The sequence below is a fragment of the Lynx rufus genome, unplaced genomic scaffold, assembly GCF_022079265.1.
Source record: "Lynx rufus isolate CCGP_SWC_20201006 ecotype Redwood Valley unplaced genomic scaffold, mLynRuf1.p SCAF_7, whole genome shotgun sequence".
Lineage (NCBI taxonomy): Eukaryota > Metazoa > Chordata > Mammalia > Carnivora > Felidae > Lynx > Lynx rufus.
Window position 1 is genome coordinate 69800227 of NW_025814889.1, and position 20410 is coordinate 69820636.

The 20410-nt window shown below is 35.4% G+C and overlaps 1 protein-coding gene across 2 annotated transcripts; it reads right to left on the minus strand.

Annotated features, from left to right (window-relative positions):
- Positions 1-2923: 2923 nt before the first annotated feature.
- Positions 2924-20354, minus strand: ZCRB1 (zinc finger CCHC-type and RNA binding motif containing 1). 2 transcript variants are annotated; one of them, XM_047066732.1, is made up of 8 exons: positions 20206-20354; positions 19040-19125; positions 16882-16910; positions 8234-8345; positions 7782-7889; positions 4714-4826; positions 4540-4615; positions 2924-3537 (listed from the first exon to the last, which is right to left on the minus strand). In XM_047066732.1, exons 2-8 carry the CDS (start codon positions 19121-19123, stop codon positions 3406-3408), a joined length of 654 nt encoding a protein of 217 aa, XP_046922688.1. In that variant the 5' UTR covers positions 19124-19125; positions 20206-20354; the 3' UTR covers positions 2924-3405. The 2 variants fall into 2 exon arrangements, with proteins under 2 accessions (XP_046922688.1, XP_046922689.1); XM_047066733.1 differs by lacking the exons at positions 16882-16910; positions 19040-19125; positions 20206-20354 and adding an exon at positions 15071-15179.
- Positions 20355-20410: the final 56 nt, after the last annotated feature.

Genomic DNA, 20410 nt, shown 5'->3' on the forward strand with positions numbered 1-20410 from the left:
TTAAAAAAAAAAGCAATTGAGTTTATAAATGATTGCTGAAGGAAAGACATATCTATTAAGATGGGCATTTTCTGATTGGCAAATGCTCTCATATTAGAAATCAGCAAGTTTATTACAGGTCCATAGCCCCTTTCTCTGAAACCCATGGGGCCAGATAAATTTTTAAAATCAGAATGCTTCAGCTCCTCTAAGCTCCCCACTTTTTTTGGCCTATTCATTTGGATCTGTATTGTGTTGGAGGATTTCCTCAAACGTTTGTTGATGATTATCTATTCATATTTGAATGTGAAACACTAAAAAGCTGATCAGAAGCATCTATCACCACCACCACCTTGGGCATATTAACTTGTGGGACTTTAGAACTTTTTCTTTCGGGCCCCAAATATCCAGTGTCTTTATATCTTTTCTCCTGGGAAGGACCCCTCAATCCTCTGAGGTGAATGAGCCTACCTGATAGTGTTTTGGACATAAGCAGGGAAAGGATAATGCAGATGCCATGGCTTGCCATGAATAAGGGGTGATCCACAGGGAGGGTCTTGGGGGCCTAACTGCTCTTTACACAAAATTTTCAGCCAGTTATGTTTATACATTTGTGTGGTAAAATATACATAAGATAAAATTTAGCATTTTAGCAATTTTTAAGCATACAATCAGGACACTAAAGTATATTCACATTGTATAACCACTGCCACGATCTATACCCAAAACTTTTTCATCATCTCTAACAAACTCTACCCAACGCTAACACTCCCTTCCCCCTTTCTCTCCCAGTCCCTGGTAACCTCTAGTCTACTTTCTGTCTATATGAATTTGACTGTTCTAGGTATTCATCATGTAAGTAAAATCATACACTTGTCCTTCCATGTTGTTTGTACCTTTTCAAGTAACTCAGGTTAAGTAAATGGCCCAAGGCCATCAGCCAACATGGCCACGAGAACCTACGTATCTCTGTCAAAAGAAACTATATACATTATATATATATATATATATATATATATATATATATATATATATATATATAATTTTATTCTCCAGTTAGTTAAAATACAGTGTAGTCTTGGCTTCAGGAGTAGAACCAAGTGATTCATCACTCACATATTAACACCTAGCGCTCAACCCAAGTGCCCTCCTTAATGGCCATCACCCATTTAACCATCCCATCAACCCTTGGTTTATTCTCTGTATTTAAGAGTCTCTTATGGTTTGCCTCCCTGTTTTTATCTTGTATTTTCCTTTCCTTCCCCGATGTTCATCCGTTAAATTTCTCAAATTCCACACGAGTGGAATCATGTATTTGTCTTTCTCTGACTTATTTTGAGTAGCATAATATACTCTAGTTCCTTCCACGTTGTTGCAAATGGCAAGAAACTATACTTTATTATGCATTTCTACTTTAGTAGTAAACTTTTTCCATCCACATGCATATACGTATCTCTATACATAACAGATATTTTGCAACTGACATTATATCCAGAATTCTTCCATACCATTAGGAATTCTCTGAAGCATTTTAATGCTTCCTAAGAATCTATCATTTTGGATGATATATCATGTTTTATTTTTTGTTGGCATTCAAATATGTTCTGAGTTGTAAATAACATATAGCTTTGCACATATATACCTGTACTTCTGACTAGAACCCGAGGATAAAACAGAATATAATTTCTGGTTTAAACAATAGAGCATATTTAACACTTGTTATTAAATTACCCTTCAGCAACTAGCCAGTCTACAATACTACAAGTACTCTGAAGTCATCTTCATCACCACTGATTTTTTTTTAATTAGATAAAAAAATGTTCTACTGGTTGTAAAAATAACTAATGATAAAGGGTATTTTTCATTTAGTTCTTATTTTCTACATATTCACTAGCTCATTTTCTATTCTGTTGGAAGGTATTCATATAAAAACTTACCTGTATTTTGTTGCAAACTTTGTCCCCTTTTTTCTTTTAAATTTAATGAGTTAATGGGTGGAACAAAAAGCAGAGTCCACCACTCAATTATTTAGTCTGGTTTCCTCACTGAAATCTAGAAGATTCTTTGCTAGTGAGTGGTTAACACTTTCATTGGCTTTATAGTTTTCAAAGGGGGAATATTTTTATTGTTTTTAGTAGTTAAAACTAATAAATGGGTGTTAAAAAAATTTTTTTTAATGTATATTTAGTTTTGAGAGAGATACAGAGCATGAGAAGGGAAGGGGCACAGAAAGAGGGAGACACAGACTCCAAAGCAGGCTCCAGGCTCTGAGCTGTCAGCAAGGAGCTCAACGCAGGCCTCGGACCCACGAATTGCAAGAGCATGACCTGAGCTGATGTTGGATGCTTAACCGACTGAGCCACTCAGGTGCTCCTAAATGGGTGTTCTTTTAAAAAGCATTCCATCAATACAGAAATACACAAAGTGTAAATTAAAGGCTCTATAATCCCATTTCCATATAATAACCTGCAGAGATATAGGAAGATTTAGTCATAAATAAAAAGATATATAATGAAAAAATGAGGCAATTATTAATTCTACAAAAATGTAATCTCAGCACACTCATTGACTCAGAAGTATTTACATGGTCATAAAATAAACACAATAACTGTGGATTTAACCAAAAATTTTAACATAGCCATATTGGGAAGGTGGAGGAGGGCAGGGTGTAGTATAGGAGACTGAAAAATCCTCCCTTACTCCTTTATGAATTAAGTGGCAGAAATATATGTATTTTATATAGCAATATGCATGTACATATGAGAAGAAACAGCTAAAAAAGTTAGTTGCTTCTGGGGAATGAATGGAATTTGGTCGAAAGGTGTCAGACAAATTATTGGTGTTTGGTTATAAGCCTTTTAAAGCTACTTTATACTTCATGGATAATTATGATGTATCCAGGTTGGGATAAAGCTAAAAGAAATAGGATAGCAAAACACCCACATTTAAAAACAAAATTCTCTTGAAAATTTTATTAACATTTAATAACCATAAATCAGTCAGCATTTTCCAGTAGTTACGAAGTTTTTGTCTTAAAGATGAAATTTATTTCAAGTCTTCATGTAAAGCAATCAGACATGAATAAACTTTTATAATGAGCTTCTCAAACACATCTTTTTAATACCTCCTCTCTTTTTTCTTGAGAGGACAATAGCAATACTGTGATAGTATTATGATCTTTTTTATTCAAATGAACTGTTTTCAAGATTAACAGTTACTACCAAATCTTTATTTTTATTACTCTAAGGCAAGATAGAAACATGATACTTTAAAATTATTTTCAGTTTCCTATGAACTATTTTATAGTAAAAAATTATTTGGTACTAAGTGTTCTTTATGTTCAAATTCTAAAAGTAATCTTTAGTCCCCAACTGAACTCAAGATTTTTTAAAAAAATTTAATGATATTTACATAATAAATATAATTTTAATCACTCAGTTCTTCTTCATCACTGAAATATGTGCTTTTCTTTATCCTTGGGCGTCTTGAATCATCTGATGTTGAGGGACCCCCTGAACTCGGTTTCCATTTTTTTTGTTCTTCTTCAATTTTGGCTTGCTGGAATGTGATTCAGAAAACAAACAAAACCAAACCAGGAATGTTTATTTACAGTGCATTATTTCAAAACATGGCAAAAACACACCATAAATGCCAACACTCCCCACCTTCCAGCTCATGCAGACATTCTAATTCATCAGAATATCCCACCTGCCCAAGTTATGTCCCAGATTCACTGTGTTACTCAAAATTATTCTAAGCAATTTCTACTAACAGGGACATTAAATGAAGCCTACTTTCCATCCTTGCTTGAGGTGGAAATGTTATATAAAATATGGCATCATTTAACTAAAAGGAAAAATAAATTAATGCATGTGTTTGTAATTTATTAACTACAGACATTAAAACAAAATAACTTTATAGATATTAGAAGATTATATGGCCTTATCAAGTTTCATATACTTGTATTAGGACCTTTAATGGTCAAAACTGTGTTTCTGGTTTGTTAAGTGAAGCTTCATTTAAAACCTATCTTTGATTTAATGAAATCTTCTCCATTCAGCTAAACTCACTTTAATCAAATAGTTCTGCTCAATTCCATAATGAAATTATAAGATACTGAAAATGTTGTAGGGTCTGGGGTGCCTGGGTAGCTCAGTCTGCTAAGCGAATGACTGTTGATTTTGGCTCAAGTCATGATCTCATGGTTTGAGATTGAGCCCTGTGTCAGGCTCCATGCTGATAGTGTGGAACCTGATTGGGATTCTCTCTCTCTCTGCTCCTCCCCGATCATGCTTTCTCTCTCAAAATAAATAAATAAACATTTAAAATAATAATAATAATAATTTAAAAATGTTGTGGGGCCCTTAAAATCTAGAAAGACCCAATGGGAATTTTTCTATCACACCGCCCTAAAGACCTGAGAGAAACAGCCTGTCTCTTAAAGTTAAGAGGTAAAGGGGAGAGATGAAGGTTGCCATGAAATGATCAATAAAGCAAGCAAGAAATATAAGACCATGAACCCAAGGCAGCAATAGCATTTTTAAAAGAACGGTTTAGTACCTGGAAAGCTATGGCCTGACTAAGGCTGTCAAGGGCAGGATCTTCCCCTTCATCTTCACTTTCTTCTACTTCTTCACTAAATAATTAAAAACAAAAAAATCAGAATGTGCTCAACCAATAGTAAAAAGACAGAAAAAATACAGTAATGTATTTAGTAAGAGTAGATATACATACATTTCTTCTTCTGGTTCAGGAATTTTCTTTTTTTTCTTTTTCTCTTTCTTCTTTGGAGGTTCACGTTCTCCAAGCATATTTTTAGGACAGGCATAACTTAAATGTCCACTTTCCTTTTGTTTCACGTTAAAAAGGAAAAGAAAAGAGCTGTATTTGTATGTTATTAATGGAAACTTGCCTGGTACCCTATGACTGAAGGCTTTGGAACTTAAAAAGGAATATTGTCACACTAGGAGTATATATTAAGAAATAATACAACCCACTACTTTAATATTTAAAAGAAAGAGATTATGATGTTATAACCACCAATAAACTACCTTAACAATAAAAGAATATTTTAGTAGTTTTACTAAGAACAAAAGAAGTATTCTTCCTTCAAACATTTCATTTTATTTTTTAAAAAATTTTTTGACATTTATTAATTTTTTGAGACAGAGAGAGACGGTTTGAGCAGAGGAGGGGCAGAGAGAGAGAAAGACAGAATTGGAAGCAGGCTCTAGGCTCTGAGCTTGTTAGCACAGAGCTGGACATGGGGCTTGAACTCATGAGCTGCGAGATCATGACCTGAGCTGAAGTCGGACGCCCAACCAACTGAGCCACCCACGTGCCCCTCTTCAAACATTTTAAGTCTCAAGATTCAGGGTATAAAACAATTCAAAGTTTAAATGGACCATCTATCTTAATGTAAAAATTTTAACTTATTATTTGATAAAATAGGACAAAACTTTCCTATTAACTTCCAATATGTTGCTTACCATTGGTTTATTTATTTTTTATTTTTTAGCTACATTTTATTGTTCAAAACAATTCATAAATCCATATGCAAGGAACATGGACATAGACCCTGACTCTTAATTGGAGGAATGAGTACCGAGGCCATTTTTTATGATCAACCATACCCACATGTACCTACAATGAAATGCTCTTCAAAATTACCTGTTACTCATAATTTGAAGACCATAGACTGATAGTTCATATATTTACCTGCACTTATAATGTGACATTCTCTGTACTTGGAATAATAAAAAAAAATCAACTTCTATGAAAGCATCAGAATCTTATTTCTGCTATTTACCCAGTTATCTCAGCTGCAGTACAGGGTGATTTACTTTCTAGTGGATGGAGTGCTGTGGAAAGTTAAGGGAGGAAGAGATTTCTGATTTGGAATTACCAAGGCAGACTTTATGGAGGAGATGACATTGAATTGAAATCCATTGGTTTAAAAATAAATGGAAAATTTAAAGTCTTCCTCACTTTCCCATTTTATTTTTAAAAAATTTTTTTAATTTGAATTTTTATTTTTATTTTCTTTTTTCCCATTAATTTCACTTTGCTCCTTTCATATCTGGATTATACCTGCACTGTCCAATTGTTGTTAGCCATTAACTGTGATTCTCTGTGGCTACTTAGAACTTGTCTGAATTGATATACACTGTAAGGGTAAAATACATATTGGATTTTGAAGAAAAAAGAATATAAAATACCTTAATTTTTGAAAATATTAATTACATATTGAAATGATAATATTTTGGATATATACTGGGCTATGATATAAAAAGATATTAATTTTTGCCTGTTTCTTTTTTTAATGTGGCTAGTAGACAAATTACAATTATATTTGTGGCTAGACTAGCCATACTATTATAATGAGGTATAACATGGTTGAGCTGTAAAACATAACACAATGAACTATAATCTGAACATTAGCTCACTAAATACACTGAAGAAGTGATATGTAAGAGTAAGGGTGTGGGGAGAGACTGAGTCAGGATTAGAACAATAGAAGAGAAAAATAATCATGCTTTTCAAGTACATTTTAGAAAGCATTAAATAGACTGTGTACTTTATATATCTTGGGATATGGCTGAATGCAAGAGATGTTACTGTTAATGAACTGCTAAGTGAATGCACTTAGACAAGCATTTTCCAAATTGTTTTTGGAATAGTGTCAACATACTCCATATTTAAGAACAGTTTCAGAGAGAAGTAACTTAAGGGAAAACCAGGCTAAATAAATGTATACAAATTTGGGGAAGGGGGAAATTTAAGAAATATAAAAATGTACAAAGTAAAATATAACAAATTTATGCATCCACAAACCAAAAAGATTAACAGATTCATCCAGGATTTCTGACGAATCTATCTAACCATAACTACCCTTCCCTTCCTTTCTTTCTTAACAAAACTCAGGATCTGGAACACAATTTTTAAAACATTAACTTAAGAGGTGTTAGAATCACAGGAATTGACAGGATATACCGTCCATCCATCCGTTTATATATATCTTTAGGGAACAAGGTGTTGAGTGTGGCAGTGAAGGAAAGGACCCCAACCTATTTCTTTGTATCATCCATGTGATTTTGTAGCCAGGAAAATGGCTCTCAGTAAACCTCTCCCCATTTCCCCATTAATACCTCCGGACTCTTTTTAAAAAATATTTTATATAGGCATTTGGGAAACTGACAACAAGCCCTAGACTGATATTCTTGTGGTACCATCATTATTATGGGCTTTGTCATTATATTTTTCCTACTCACCAAAAGTTTAAAGGGGTAATGACAAACTATAAGAACTAAGCAAGAAAACTTGGTGATAGTTCAGTTACAAGCATCCGCAGTACTAAGTAGAAAAAAAAACTCCCAAGTTTTAAAATACAGTATCTCATTCAGGATAGGTTGGTCATATGATAGTGTTTATACTGAACTGTGATGCTTAAACATTGGCAAACTATTATAGACACAAACAGTATCCTATTATTACAAAAATTTATGGGTCACAAAAATTTTTCAAGACAAAGTAAGTAACTAGTCTAGCACTTCTTAATTTAACAGTTTTTAAAGATTTAGAAACTGGAGAAAATACCACTCTATATTACCCAACTCAGGTTATCTTTACATACTACATTTCAATGGAGTTTTCTTATACGAGTTGATAGTCCCAAAGTAAGACAACTTTCATAACCTGGTTTTAGTAAGCCAGAAGTTTTAGAGAGCACAAATAAAACACTGATGTGAAAAATACCTTAAAATAAACTATGGAAAATTACATTAAGTTTTAGGTATACTCACCCCACATTCATAACACTTAGATTTATCAAAGTAGTTTCGTCTTCGGATGAACTCAGCTGCTCTTCCATTGTCGATAGCAATGCTTGCTTTTATCACTCTACCAAATAACTAAACCAGAGAAAAATGTAAATGCAGAAGGATGTATTTCATTGAAACCTAAAACTAGTTATTTGATTCCATTTCCTTAAACCTTCAATTCCATTTTAGATTACTTTAGCAATTGCCTACTCCGGTGTGACAAATAACATCCTGTAGAATAGATTCTTATTCCTTAGATTATGCCAGTATTTATGGAACCAAATACAGTTTGACCTCTTTTCTAGAAGTTAAATAAATACCCTCAGAATCTATTGATATCCATGACTTGACCATCCACTGTAACCCCACATTTTTGGTCTGGATAAACACAAAGACTTTTGGATTAAAAATCTTGCTGGGAATGAATGGCTTACCTGTTTGTTGTTTATTGCCCTGGTACAGTTTTGTGCAGAGTCTTTATCCAAAAATAAAATAAATGCAACTCCTTTGCTCTTCCTGGTATCTTTATCTTTCATTATAGTAACCCTTAAAGCATAAACAAATAGCCAGTTAAAAATAATGAGGCAGCTAGAGCACCTGGGTGGCTCAGTCAGTTGGGCAACTGACTTCAGCTCAGGTCATGATCTCACGTTTCATGGGTTCGAGCCTCGTGTTGGGCTTTGTGCTGATAGCTCAGAGCCTGGAGCCTGCTTTGGATTCTGTCTCCCTCTCTCTCTACCCCTGTCCTGCTTGTGCTCTGTCTCTCTCAAAAATAAATAAGCATTAAAAAAAATTTTTTTTAAATGAGGCAGCAATAAATAAAAATATTAATGGACACTTGGAACATCGAAGTATTCAAAAAAGGGTTAGTAAAGCATTTACAAAGAGAAATTATATATGGTTGATAAATCAACTATTTCTTCAAGTTACGGGATATCAAGAAGAATGGAAATGAGAAAACGTGACAATGATTTAACAAAAGTGAACACATCTAAGAAGTACCTGAAAAGTCAAACATTAATCAGAGATTGGAGAATGAAGTAAAGAGATTATAGAGAGAACAGAATCTTGAAGAGTAAGCATAATCCCTTTTTTCCACTAATTCCCTCCAAAGGAAAAAACAAAAATTGAGGTGTTATCTTTTATGCAAAAGTAAATTGATTTACTTAAATTATTTTTCGTAGGTTTTAGAATCTAACTATATTTTCTTTTTTAAAAAGTTTTTTATTTAAGTTCCAGTTATTTAACATACAGTGTAATATTAGATTTCAGGTGTACAATGTGGTGATTCAACACTTCCATGTAACACCCAGTGCTCATCACAGCAAGTGCACTCCTTAATCCCCATCACCTTTAAGAATCTCCAGTTCTGTAGTTCCTAGCTGTACCATCCAAGGGACCTAAGTGATAAGGATGATGATAAGAGCAGAGACTGTTCTTTCTCCTGACCCTTTACACATCCCTAGTCCTTGGGACCCTTGCTCATTTTTTTCTTCGTTTTTTAAAAAAATTTTTTTTAATGTTTATTTTTGAGAGAGAGAGACAGACAGAGCACAAGTCAGGGAGGGGCAGAGAGAAGAGGGAGACACAGAATCTGAAGCAGGCTCCAGGCCCTGAGCCGTCAGCACAGAACCTGACGTGAGGCTCGAACCCACGAACTGAGAGTTCATCGCCTGACCTGAAGTCGGATGCTTAACTGATTGAGCCACCCAGGTGCCCCCTTGCTCATTATATATCACTAAATATAGTTTAAAAATCAATGTTCAATAGGGCTCTCTGGAGAAACAGCTGATTCCAAGGCTGGGATAGGGTAGGAACAAGATGAACATGGAACATCTTGTTATGCCGGAAAGGAAGTACTTTAAAAAAAAGAAAAGCGGGGCACCTGGGTGGCTCAGTTGGTTGAGCACTGAGTTTGGCTCAGGTCATGATCTCACAGTTCATGAGTTCAAGCCCTGCGTCTGGCTCTGTGCTGACAGTTCAGAACCTGGAGCCTGCTTCAGATTCTGTGTCTCCCTCTCTCTCTGCCCATTCCTTGCTCGTGCTCTGTCTCTCTCAAAAGTAAACATTAAAAAAAAAAAATTAAAAGAAATGATGGGGCATGGCACAGGAATACAGACACCAGCTTAAAGGAGCTCAGACTGGCCAAATCTAGGACAATTTGAGTACCAAAATAATATTAAGTACTTAATAAGCCACAGAAAAAAGTAGTAATTTATAAGTCCATATTAAATAAATAAATGGGGGAGAAGGGAGGGTTTTCGCTTACAGCAGAATGTCAAAAGAAGTGCTAGATTTGGAAGATCACCACAATCATAGTAAAGACTGGATCAGGCAAGAAGATGATTTGTTGATGAACAAATACTCAATTTAAATGAAATTTTTATGTGGAACAAGATATTTACATTATGTTAACAATGTTTTTCACAAACTGCTTATCAGCTGCAAAGGGGAAAAAAGTAATTATACAGTGGAGAAATTACACCTTGACTAGGTGATCAAAATTATCACTAATGAGGGACACGCAAACTGTATGGATCCCGACTGAAACTCCAGAATACAACAACACCTAGACAGTTACCAGCGAAGAGTACATAGAACTCCAATGTAATCATGAGGCAGCATCAGGAAAACACAAAATGAGAGGGAAAGCAAGATGAGAGAGAACTATATTCTTTATAAATGTTCCAAATTAAGGGGGGCTAGAAAGATAGGACAGTTAAAATTAACCCCTAATTCTTGACTGTACTATAGGAGAAAAATTCTATGTGGGACATTATTAGGTCAACTGACAAAACTGGAACATGGATAATTGATTCAATAAAAGTATTTTATCAGTATACATTTATGCATTTGGTAACCATACTGTGATTACATGATATTATAACCCTATTTTTTAGGGAATACATACTAAAGTATTTAGGAGTAAAGGGTGATGATGTTTGTAACTTACCCTCAAATAACTCACAAAAACAAACTGTATATCTATACGGATACATATACACATGTATATATATACATATATACGCATACATACACACTTACACGAGAGAGAGGACCAATGATAAAGTAAATGGGGCAAAATGTTAACAGGTGAATCTGGGTAAAGGATATTTGGATGTTCTTTGTACTATTTTTGTAACTTTTTAATAAATTTGTGATTATTTCCAAATAGTTAAAAAAAAAAGGGGTTCCAGACAAAGCTTAATAATTTTCTAAAACCTGAATTAACAGAACAGACAGGAGGACCCAAGTAAATAGACATTTTATTTAATATTACATTTCACATATTTAAATTTATTCTATTTCAATTTGGGTTTAGGTACTTATATAGCAACTGGAATGAAATTGGAAAAAGATGCCACTATATTAAGAAAAAGGGGTACTTTTATTCATTCCAAAAGGGAACATAAGTTGAAATAATTTAGGGAAAAATGGGCAAAACGGTTTAGTTTCTAAGAAGAGTGCATCTGTTATTCATTAGGCTTAGAAGGAAAGAAGAAAAGCCAAACACTTGACAAAGCTTGTTTAGAGTTACCACAGTTAACTGAGGATATCTGGAACCTTTTTAACTAATTTTGAAAGAAATATGAAAATCTTTAACTTTTTGGAATCTGCATGTTTGTGAAGGTCAACTAAAGTCGTTAATCATTTTTCCTAAAGTACAGTTTCAGAAGTGTTCGTTTTCAAAGTCATCCTCAGTTAATGATGTCTCTCATCTGTCCCTTTTTTCATTCCCACAGCTTTGTCCACAATGGCACTGCTGTTTCAATAGTGTATTCTTACTAGTTCCCTTGATGTTAATGCTCTCATATGCTACTGAGAGTTTTTATTGAAGGACTAAATAAAATCATGTCATTCTTTTGCTCAAAAATCTTTGTTTCTTCAATTTGTGTATGTCCTGGTCCTGTAATCAATATCCATTATGATTTGGCTCCCACTTCCCTCATCTTTCACTACTTCTCACTCACAAATTATGAGGTCTAGCCACAAAAAACTACTTGATGTTTATGGAGCATGGCCTGTACTATTCCAAATTGGTGCCTTTATTCACATGGCTTCTATCTCCTTTCAACTCTCAATCTTTGTCCATTAAACATTTACTCATTCTTCAGAGTTCAGAACTTGTCAGTTCTCCAATCTCTTTACCTGGAAATAATTTCTCCTCCTTTCTGCTAGTCTCTACTGAAATCTATGTATAAATCATGCCTCATCAGACCTATTTTAATATAAACTCCTTGAAGATTGTCTCTGTAACCTCTATTAAGCTTAGTATGTAAAAACAAAAATATAGATACAAATTGTAAACTGGTTGGGAATGCAAGCCGGTGTAGCCACTCTGGAAAACAGTATGGAGGTTCCTCAAAAAACCAAAAATAGAACTACCCTATGACCCAGCAATTGCACTACTAGGCATTTATCCAAGGGATACAGATGTGCTGTTTCGAAGGGACACATGCACCCCCATGTTGATAGCAGCACTATCAACAATAGCCAAAGTATGGAAAGAGCCCAAATGTCCATCGATGGATGAATGGATAAAGAAGATGTGGTATATATATACAATGGAGTATTACTTGGCAATCAAAAAGAATGAAATCTTGCCATTTGCAACCATGTGGATGGAACTGGAGGGTATTATGCTAAGTGAAATGAGTCAGTCAGAAGAAGACAAAAATCATATGACTTCACTCATATGAGGACTTTGAGAGACAAAACAGATGAACATAAGGGAAGGGAAACAAGAATAATATAAAAACAGGGAGGGGGACAAAACAGAAGACTCATAAATATGGAGAACAAACTGAGGGTTACTGAAGGGGGTGTGGGAGGGGGGATGGGCTAAATGAGTAAGGGGCATTAAGAATCTACTCCTGAAATCATTGTTGCACTATATGCTAACTATTTTGGATGTAAATTAAAAAAAATAAAAAATTAAATTAAAAAAAAATTCAACAAGAAAAACCACCCAATTAAAAAATAGCCTAAAGGGTTGAACTTCATCAGAGAATATATACAGATGGCAAATAAGTATATGAAAAGAAGTTTAGCATCATATGTCATTAGGGAATTATAAATTAAAACAATGACACACCACTAAACTTTATTAGACTAGCCAAAATCCAGAACACTGACAACATGCTGCCAAGATGGGGAGCAACAGGAACTCTTATTCCTTGCTGGTTGGAAGGCAAAATGGCATAGCCACCTTGGAAGATAATTTGGTGAAACATACTCATATCACATTATCCGGCAGTTATGCTACTTGGTATTTACCCAATTTGAACACTTAGGTCCACACAAAAACTTGCACACAGATGTTCATAGCAGCTTTAGTCATAATTGCCAAAACTTGAGAGCAACCAAGGTATCTCTCAGTTAATGAATGGATAAATAAACTGTAGTGCATCTGGACAATGAAATAGGAATATTATTCAGTTCCCAAAAAGAAATGAGCTATCAAGCCATAAAAACAAATGGAGAAACCTTAAATGCATGTTACTAAGTGAAAGAAGGCAATATGAGAAGGCTATATACTATATGATTCCAACTCTGATATTCTGGAAAAAGCAAAACTGTGGACATTAAAAAGATCAGTGGTTGCCAGGTGTAGGGAAGAGATGAATGAATAGGCAGAGCACACATGGCTTTTAAGACAGTGAAACTACTCTGGATGATACTATAATGGTAGATGCTAGTACTTATACATTTGTCCAAACCCACAGAACATACACCACCAAGAGTGGCCACTAACGTAAACTATACACTGAATGATAAAAATGTGGAAACGTCGTTCATCGATTGTAACAAATGCATCACTCTAGTGTGAGACTTTGAGAGTGAAGGAGGGAGTCTGTATATGGAGGTATGGAGAATACAGGAAATCTCAGTACTTTCCACTCATTTTTTTCTGTGAACCTAAAACTACTCTAAAATATAAAGCCTATTAAAAATTAAAATTAAAATATTTTTTAAAGAAAATATTTCAGTGCTTGCTACAGATGGATGTAATGCATCTGGATTCATGTAACAGAATGTTTTAGTTTTTATGTTTTCAATTAGTTGAATTTTCAGTGTATAGACATTATTCAGTAACATAAAAATTTAATAATTAAAATAAACATAGCTTCTTATTCACATGAAAAAAAGTAGGAAACTGGTTTTTCAAAAAGTGCATCTATTTGTTTATTCATGTGGTTAGCCAGTCACTCCATTAGCCTCAAGCCTAAGCACTATAAGCATTGATAATTAAAGGCCATAGAACAAGGTTTTTACTTTCAGAAAAAAAGCTTAGAGTCTAGAGGTAGAGAGACCTATAAACCAATTATAATACACTATTTTGAAAGAGATATCTTCTACGGTAACAGAAAATAATTATTACACCAAAGATTCAAAAGCACAAATCTAGGATGATTCCCACATTTCTAGCATGAGATGTACTCATTTAAGGTCATAATATGAAGCAGATATTGTTCTGGGAAACCTCAGGGTTGTCGTAACACCTCCTTCTCACTCACCTAACCCTTACATACAAAGTAAATACATCACTAAGTATTACCCATTTTACATCCTAATGATCTCTCAAATCTGACCAGCCTCTACTTTTCCACCTACACCACCTTAGTCCATATCTCTCTCCTGAGCTATGATTATAGCTTTTTTGACTGATCTCCCAGCATATGCTCTTGTTTCCCTCCATTCTAATTTCTACACTGAAGCCAGAATAAGCTTCTAAAAATTCAAATTATGTCACTCTCTCATTTAAAATTGTTTACCAGTGAATTCCTGGTATTCAACATGGCCAAAGAGAAAGATTAGGAGCCTGTTTCCATTCTAGACTCATCTTGTGCTCTCTCCCTCTTGTTTACTCATCTCTAGTCATCTTGGCCTTGTTTCCTTTTTTAAAAATGTTTATTTTTGAGAGAGAGAGCACAAGCGCACGCGCGCACACATGCGCACACCAGAGGGGGAGGGGCAGAGAAAGAGGGGTACAGAGGATCCAAAGCGGGTTCTGTGCTGAGAGCAGACAGCCTGACATGGGGCTCAAACCTACAAATCCAGAGATCATGACCTGAGTTGAAGTCAGATGCTCAACTGACTGAGCCACCCAGGTGCCCCTGGCCTTTTGTTTCTGGATCTCATTTTTCTCTTGCCCCAATGCCTTTGCACAAGCCATTCCCTCTGCCTAAAATGTTCTTCCCATTCTTTTTGCCCACCTTTTACTCAGCCTGTAGTTTCAATTCAAAGGATACGGACCCAGGTAAACCTACCCTGACTATCCAGATTAGATCAGGTCTTCTCTGTTATAGGTGCTTATAACTCTGTCTTTGACTTCATACAACTCTCATGGTTCATAATTATATATTTGTATGGAAATTCATTCAGAGATTCTGACAGATGAGAAAAACCAAGGAGAGGTAACAATATAGTTAAAGGAGTAGGCTCAGAAATAAAACTGTTAGATTTCAAATCCTGTCTGCACCACTAACTGGCAATATGATTTTAGGTTTACTGTGTTCTTCAGTTTTGTTATTTATATTATTAGGATAATAATAGTATTTACCTTAAAAGGTAGTTGTGAGAATTTAATGAGTTCATATATGTAAGAAGATTAGAATGATGCCTAGCATATTTATGTGCTCATTGTTAAATATCATTATTAGTGCTTTGACTGATAATGATTTTTCAAAACTCTGAAGACCCAAAATTTACCCAGAAGCATTTTTGATGATTTTGTTAGTAAAAGAGCAAGTTTAAAAGAAGTTAACTTCAGGATGCAAATGAACTTCCAACTGTTTAGCATCCATTTATCCAAAGCTAGAAAAAAAATGACTGGCCAAGATAAATATGCTCTAAATTCTTGGGATTTTTAAATACAATTTTAAATTTATACCAAATATATGCTGGTTTTAAGATAGTCAGAATGATAATATCTTGCTTTCACTTCTTTGCCCCATAAAATAGTTGCACGATTGATTTAAAATAGCGAATTAGGGGTGCCTGGGTGGCTCAGTCAGTTAAGCATCCAACTCTGGATTTCGATTCAGGTCATGATCTTGGTTTGAGAGTTGCAGCCCTGTGTCGGGCTCTGTACTGACAACCTGGAGGCTGCTTAGGATTCTCTCTCCCCCTTTCTCTTTGCCCCTTCCCCACTTGTGCGTGCGTATGCACCCGCTCTCTCTCTGCCCCCACTGCTCATGCTCTCTCAAAATAAACTTAAAAAAATAAAATAGTGAATTAAATATGAGAAGTTCCTATGGTCCTTCTGTAACTTTCAGCCCCAACTGATATTATCATCTCTACCATTTTTGCAGTCTTTCCAGCTGGATCTCTAATCTTTCTATGAAAGCAGAGAATATATTTTCTATTTATCAGTCTCATAAGCACTTTGCATGTCATAAGCATCGAAATACTTGGTATACTTGATAACATACCTTTTAGTGACCAAAATATGTACTTAATCAGAGCCTTTATGTCTTCTATTGTATGAAAGAATCAGTTTTAATTCTTAGTAATATGGTAAGAAATTATGTTGTTTAAATAAATTATGATATATAAAGCAACACCAAGAAATCCTTAAATATGAGGGTGTATCTTTCACCTCATGTTTATAGTATAATGTCATGTTTAAAAAAAAACAACAGGGCACCTGGGTGGCTCAGTCAGTTAAGTGTCCAACTTTGGCTCACGTCATGATCTCATGGTTCAGGAGTTCGAGCCCTGCATCAGGTGCTGTGCTGACAGCTCAGAGCCTGGAGCCCGCTTCAGATTCTGTGTCTCCCTGTCTGCCTCCCCTCCCATCCCCCACTTGCACTCTCTCTCCTAGTCAAAAATAAACATAAAAAAAAATTTAAAAAGACAACAAAATTGCACATATAGAATTGAGTCTTTAAAAAATTATCTATACATGTTTATATATTCAGAAAAATGACCAAATTATACATTAAAATGTTAATAGCAGTATTTTTCTTTACTGTATCAAATATCTTTTTTAATGAAAAATAATAAATCTTAAAAAAATGGAAAAGTAAATTCAGATAAACTTTTAAATGAAGTTTCAAAATTTGATGTGAATACTTACTTTACAACTTTGCCATATTTGGAAAATATCTGAAACAAAAGACCACAAAATAATTTACAAGTTAATTTAAAATCATAAGAAACATTAAATTTTCAGGTTGTATCAATTGACCACATTCTTTGTTAAAGCTTGCGACAACTTTTAGTCTTTATTCTATAAAGCAGGCCCAGGGAGATAGAGGAACAACCCCACTCTTTATGTGTGGAACACTGAAGGCGCACACTGCACAGCTGCTGTGTCTCTGTAGCATATCCATGGCAACTATCAACCCCACCACAGCCCTAGAGAAACCATGTGCTGTAAATATCAGCGCTGTGGGATATCATTATTCCTAGTCTACCCCATTAAGCAATCACTATTTCAGAAGACAGATCCTTAGACTGCTTAGAAAACAAAACATAAAACAGAAAGCTTCTGTAATGAAAAATCCATTCCCATCAGTCTGTTTTTCCGCCCATCCTTTCGTTGGTAGTTCTTTATACCTGGGCCCTATCTTTCCTTTTACTTCTGCATTTTCACCGTAAGCAATCTCATCTATTTCTGTTTCAGCCATTACCTATATACTAATAGTTCCTATTTATTATGTCTTAGAAAAGCCTTTCAGAATACATTGATGTCTACACAATCAATAATAAATTGAGTTTTATCATTAAGTTGTGTAATCCTGGAATGTAGTATAACTGGACTGCAGTGTTAGCAACACTGAATTTTGAAGACCAATACAGTTTTCTGTATAACACTTTCTAATGGCTTCTCATTTCACTCAGAGTCCTTACCATGATGTCTATAGGCCCTACAAGGCACCCCTGCACGGTCTTACCTCCCTCTGATTGCCCTTTCTCTTCTCTCCACTTGATTTACTCTGTGCCAGAAATGCTTTTCCCCTAGACATCCACACAGCTGTTTTTTACTTTCTTTAGGTTTTTATTCAAAAGTCACCTTCTCAATAATGGCTTTAGACTGTCCCTGTAAAATTTTACCTCCATTCCCGACCTAACATCTAATAACCTAATAACCTTTTATTTTTTTCAAATGTTTATTTAGAGAGAGAGAGAGAGAGAGAGAGAGAGAGACAGACAGACAGAATCCAAGGCAGGCTCCAGGCTCTGAGCTGTCAGCACAGAGCCTGATGCAGGGCTTGAACTCACAAACTGTGAGATCATGACCTGAGCCAAGGTCGGAAGCTTAATCAATTGAGCCACTCAGTCACCCCTGGCCTCCTTTTACTCCTCAGCACCTAACATCATTAATTTAGTATCCAAATAATAATATCATTTGACTTTTTTATATTTCACATTTTTTTTTTTTATCTTGCTATGTTATGAGTCCCAAGATAGATTTTCATCTTTTTGTTCATTGCTGTGTTCTTGGTACTAAGAGTGCTCAGCATAGGTTAAGTTTTCAATAAATACAGACACATCTCTATTTTGATGCACAAGAAGCTGGAGTTCATTTTCTCCTCTGTTCTTTGAGACGCAAGCTATCTCAATTAAGTAATTAATCAAATACTATGTATCACCTATGCAGCATCTCTGTATTTAACATCTACCCAAAGAAGCAGAGTAGAGGGCACACTTGGAAGAAAGGATTCATGTTATTCCTTCCATTTCCTCTCAACTACTCATCTGCAGGACAGGGACAGCAGGAAATTCTGTTCTCTGTAAGGTGGAGAGGAGAAAGAAGATGTTGGATTTTCCTCCCTCAATCACCCCTATCCTGAATTGAAAATAACATTTATTAAACTGTTAAATTTCAACCATATATATAAATTTAAATACCCTTTCAGAATTTGAGGTTTAGTAAAGGGGTCTGTTTGCTTTTATCAGCCCTTTCATCCAAAACCTCTATTCCACCAATCTCAAAAAGTCAAATTAGCAATCAAGAAAAATCAGCCTATCATAAGTTGCTCCCACTTCATTATGCTAGCTTTGTCTTCTGTGTTTATAACGAACTTGTTATTCTCACTACAAACTTTCCTTGGAAATTATATAAATGTCAATTTTTTTACTTACTCATGTTTGCAACAGAGGTCTTTGCTATTCATGACTTAAGTACATTGTAATGTAGTAAGAATTTTGCCAAAGAGAACTGTTTGCTTAAGCTACATTTGTACCTCAGATAGAGAATTCAGTAGATAGTTGTACTAAAAGTTACTTACCCGGTATAAGTCATTGTTGGTCAGGGAAAAGGGCAAGTTGGATACATACACTGTGCTTTTACTTGGGGCCAATCCACCACTCATTTCTAAAAAGGAAAACAAACCACAGAAGCAATCTAAACCAGGTATTCTTCATTCCAACCAAAACCAATATGGACAATCAATGATGTAATTATGCTAGATTTAATACACCTGCCTCACTTTTTAGGATTAGAAGCAATGACTCTAGCTGGATGAATTAAGGAATTTCTTCTCCCCAGACACCACTCAAAAGAGTTTTCTGGTCTTTCTTTTAAGTAAAGGCTTTACACTAACCATTCCAGTGCTGGATTATGGTGTGAAGGAAGAATGAATTTAACAGATGAATAAAAAACTGAGGCTGAACTTAACCTTCTCTCAGGCTAAGAGCAAGAAAGTGCTTTTCCATAAGGTTTGCCCACCACAAAGGTTTGCCCACCTTGCCCACCACATAAGAACTTGGTAGTTCTGAAGGAACCTTAGCCGCTCATTCTCACTAATGCTTTGGATTTCGGTACCTTTTTGGTTGTTTTAATATTTTTCTTTAAAGTGGTGTTAAGAGAAAATGTTAGCTTCATATTCTGATGGTGTAAAGTTCTTTCAAATCATTAATTTTGTATATTATTGCTAAATAATTAAGTGATACATTTTACTACATGAATAAGTTTCAGTACCTTGAAAGATACTGACCTGTATATGTACCTTAGTTTACAAATATAATTTGTCATTAATTTTCATTGCATATTTTACAAAACAGATTATCTGTGAAAATTATATCGTACTCAACCAGGTTCAAAATTTCGATTTAAAAAGCCTGTGTGATGTGTACTTGAGAGGGGGGTAGGGGACATCACAAACGGCAAAATATTGACTGTAAGGCATGCCAATTCGCGGATTAGTGAGAGAACTGCTAGATGCTGCTTGAGATGTTTTTGGGGAATTTATTAGACAACTTCAGGAACTCAATATCTTCCAAGTTTCCCGTTTGAAAATATACGTTAGCCATTCTGGTGAGAACTGCGAAGGGCGGGCAATGATAAATGGCCCGGAATAATAAAGGATGGCGGGGGAGAGGGGTAGATCGTTTGGGCGGCCGGGTCCGGGTAGGGGCTCGCTGGGAGAAAGCCCGCAGCTGAAGAGTAGTTTACCTTGAGGTGGGGCGGGCCGGAAAGACTAGACCGCGAGCCCTCCACTCAGCTGGGCTCAACCCCGACTCTTCCTCGTCCCCCGCTGGGGCCTGGGCATCCCGGGTCCTGGGAGGGGTCAAGCGCCGAAAAGTAGGAAAGCAGCGACAGCAACGCCTCTTCCTGGCGGTAGCTAGACCCAAGCACTGGAGGCGGGCCTAGAGGCGGA

Excerpts from the sequence above, each read along its gene's own strand:
- ZCRB1 (XM_047066732.1), bottom strand. The coding sequence starts at position 19,123 with ATGAGTGGTGGATTGGCCCCAAGTAAAAGCACAGTGTATGTATCCAAC. Across the intron at positions 7,890-8,233 it reads GGGCAATAAACAACAAACAG|TTATTTGGTAGAGTGATAAA; the intron begins GTAAGCCATTCA and ends TCTCTGGTTTAG. Across the intron at positions 3,538-4,539 it reads GTCAGGCCATAGCTTTCCAG|CAAGCCAAAATTGAAGAAGA; the intron begins GTACTAAACCGT and ends ATCACATTCCAG.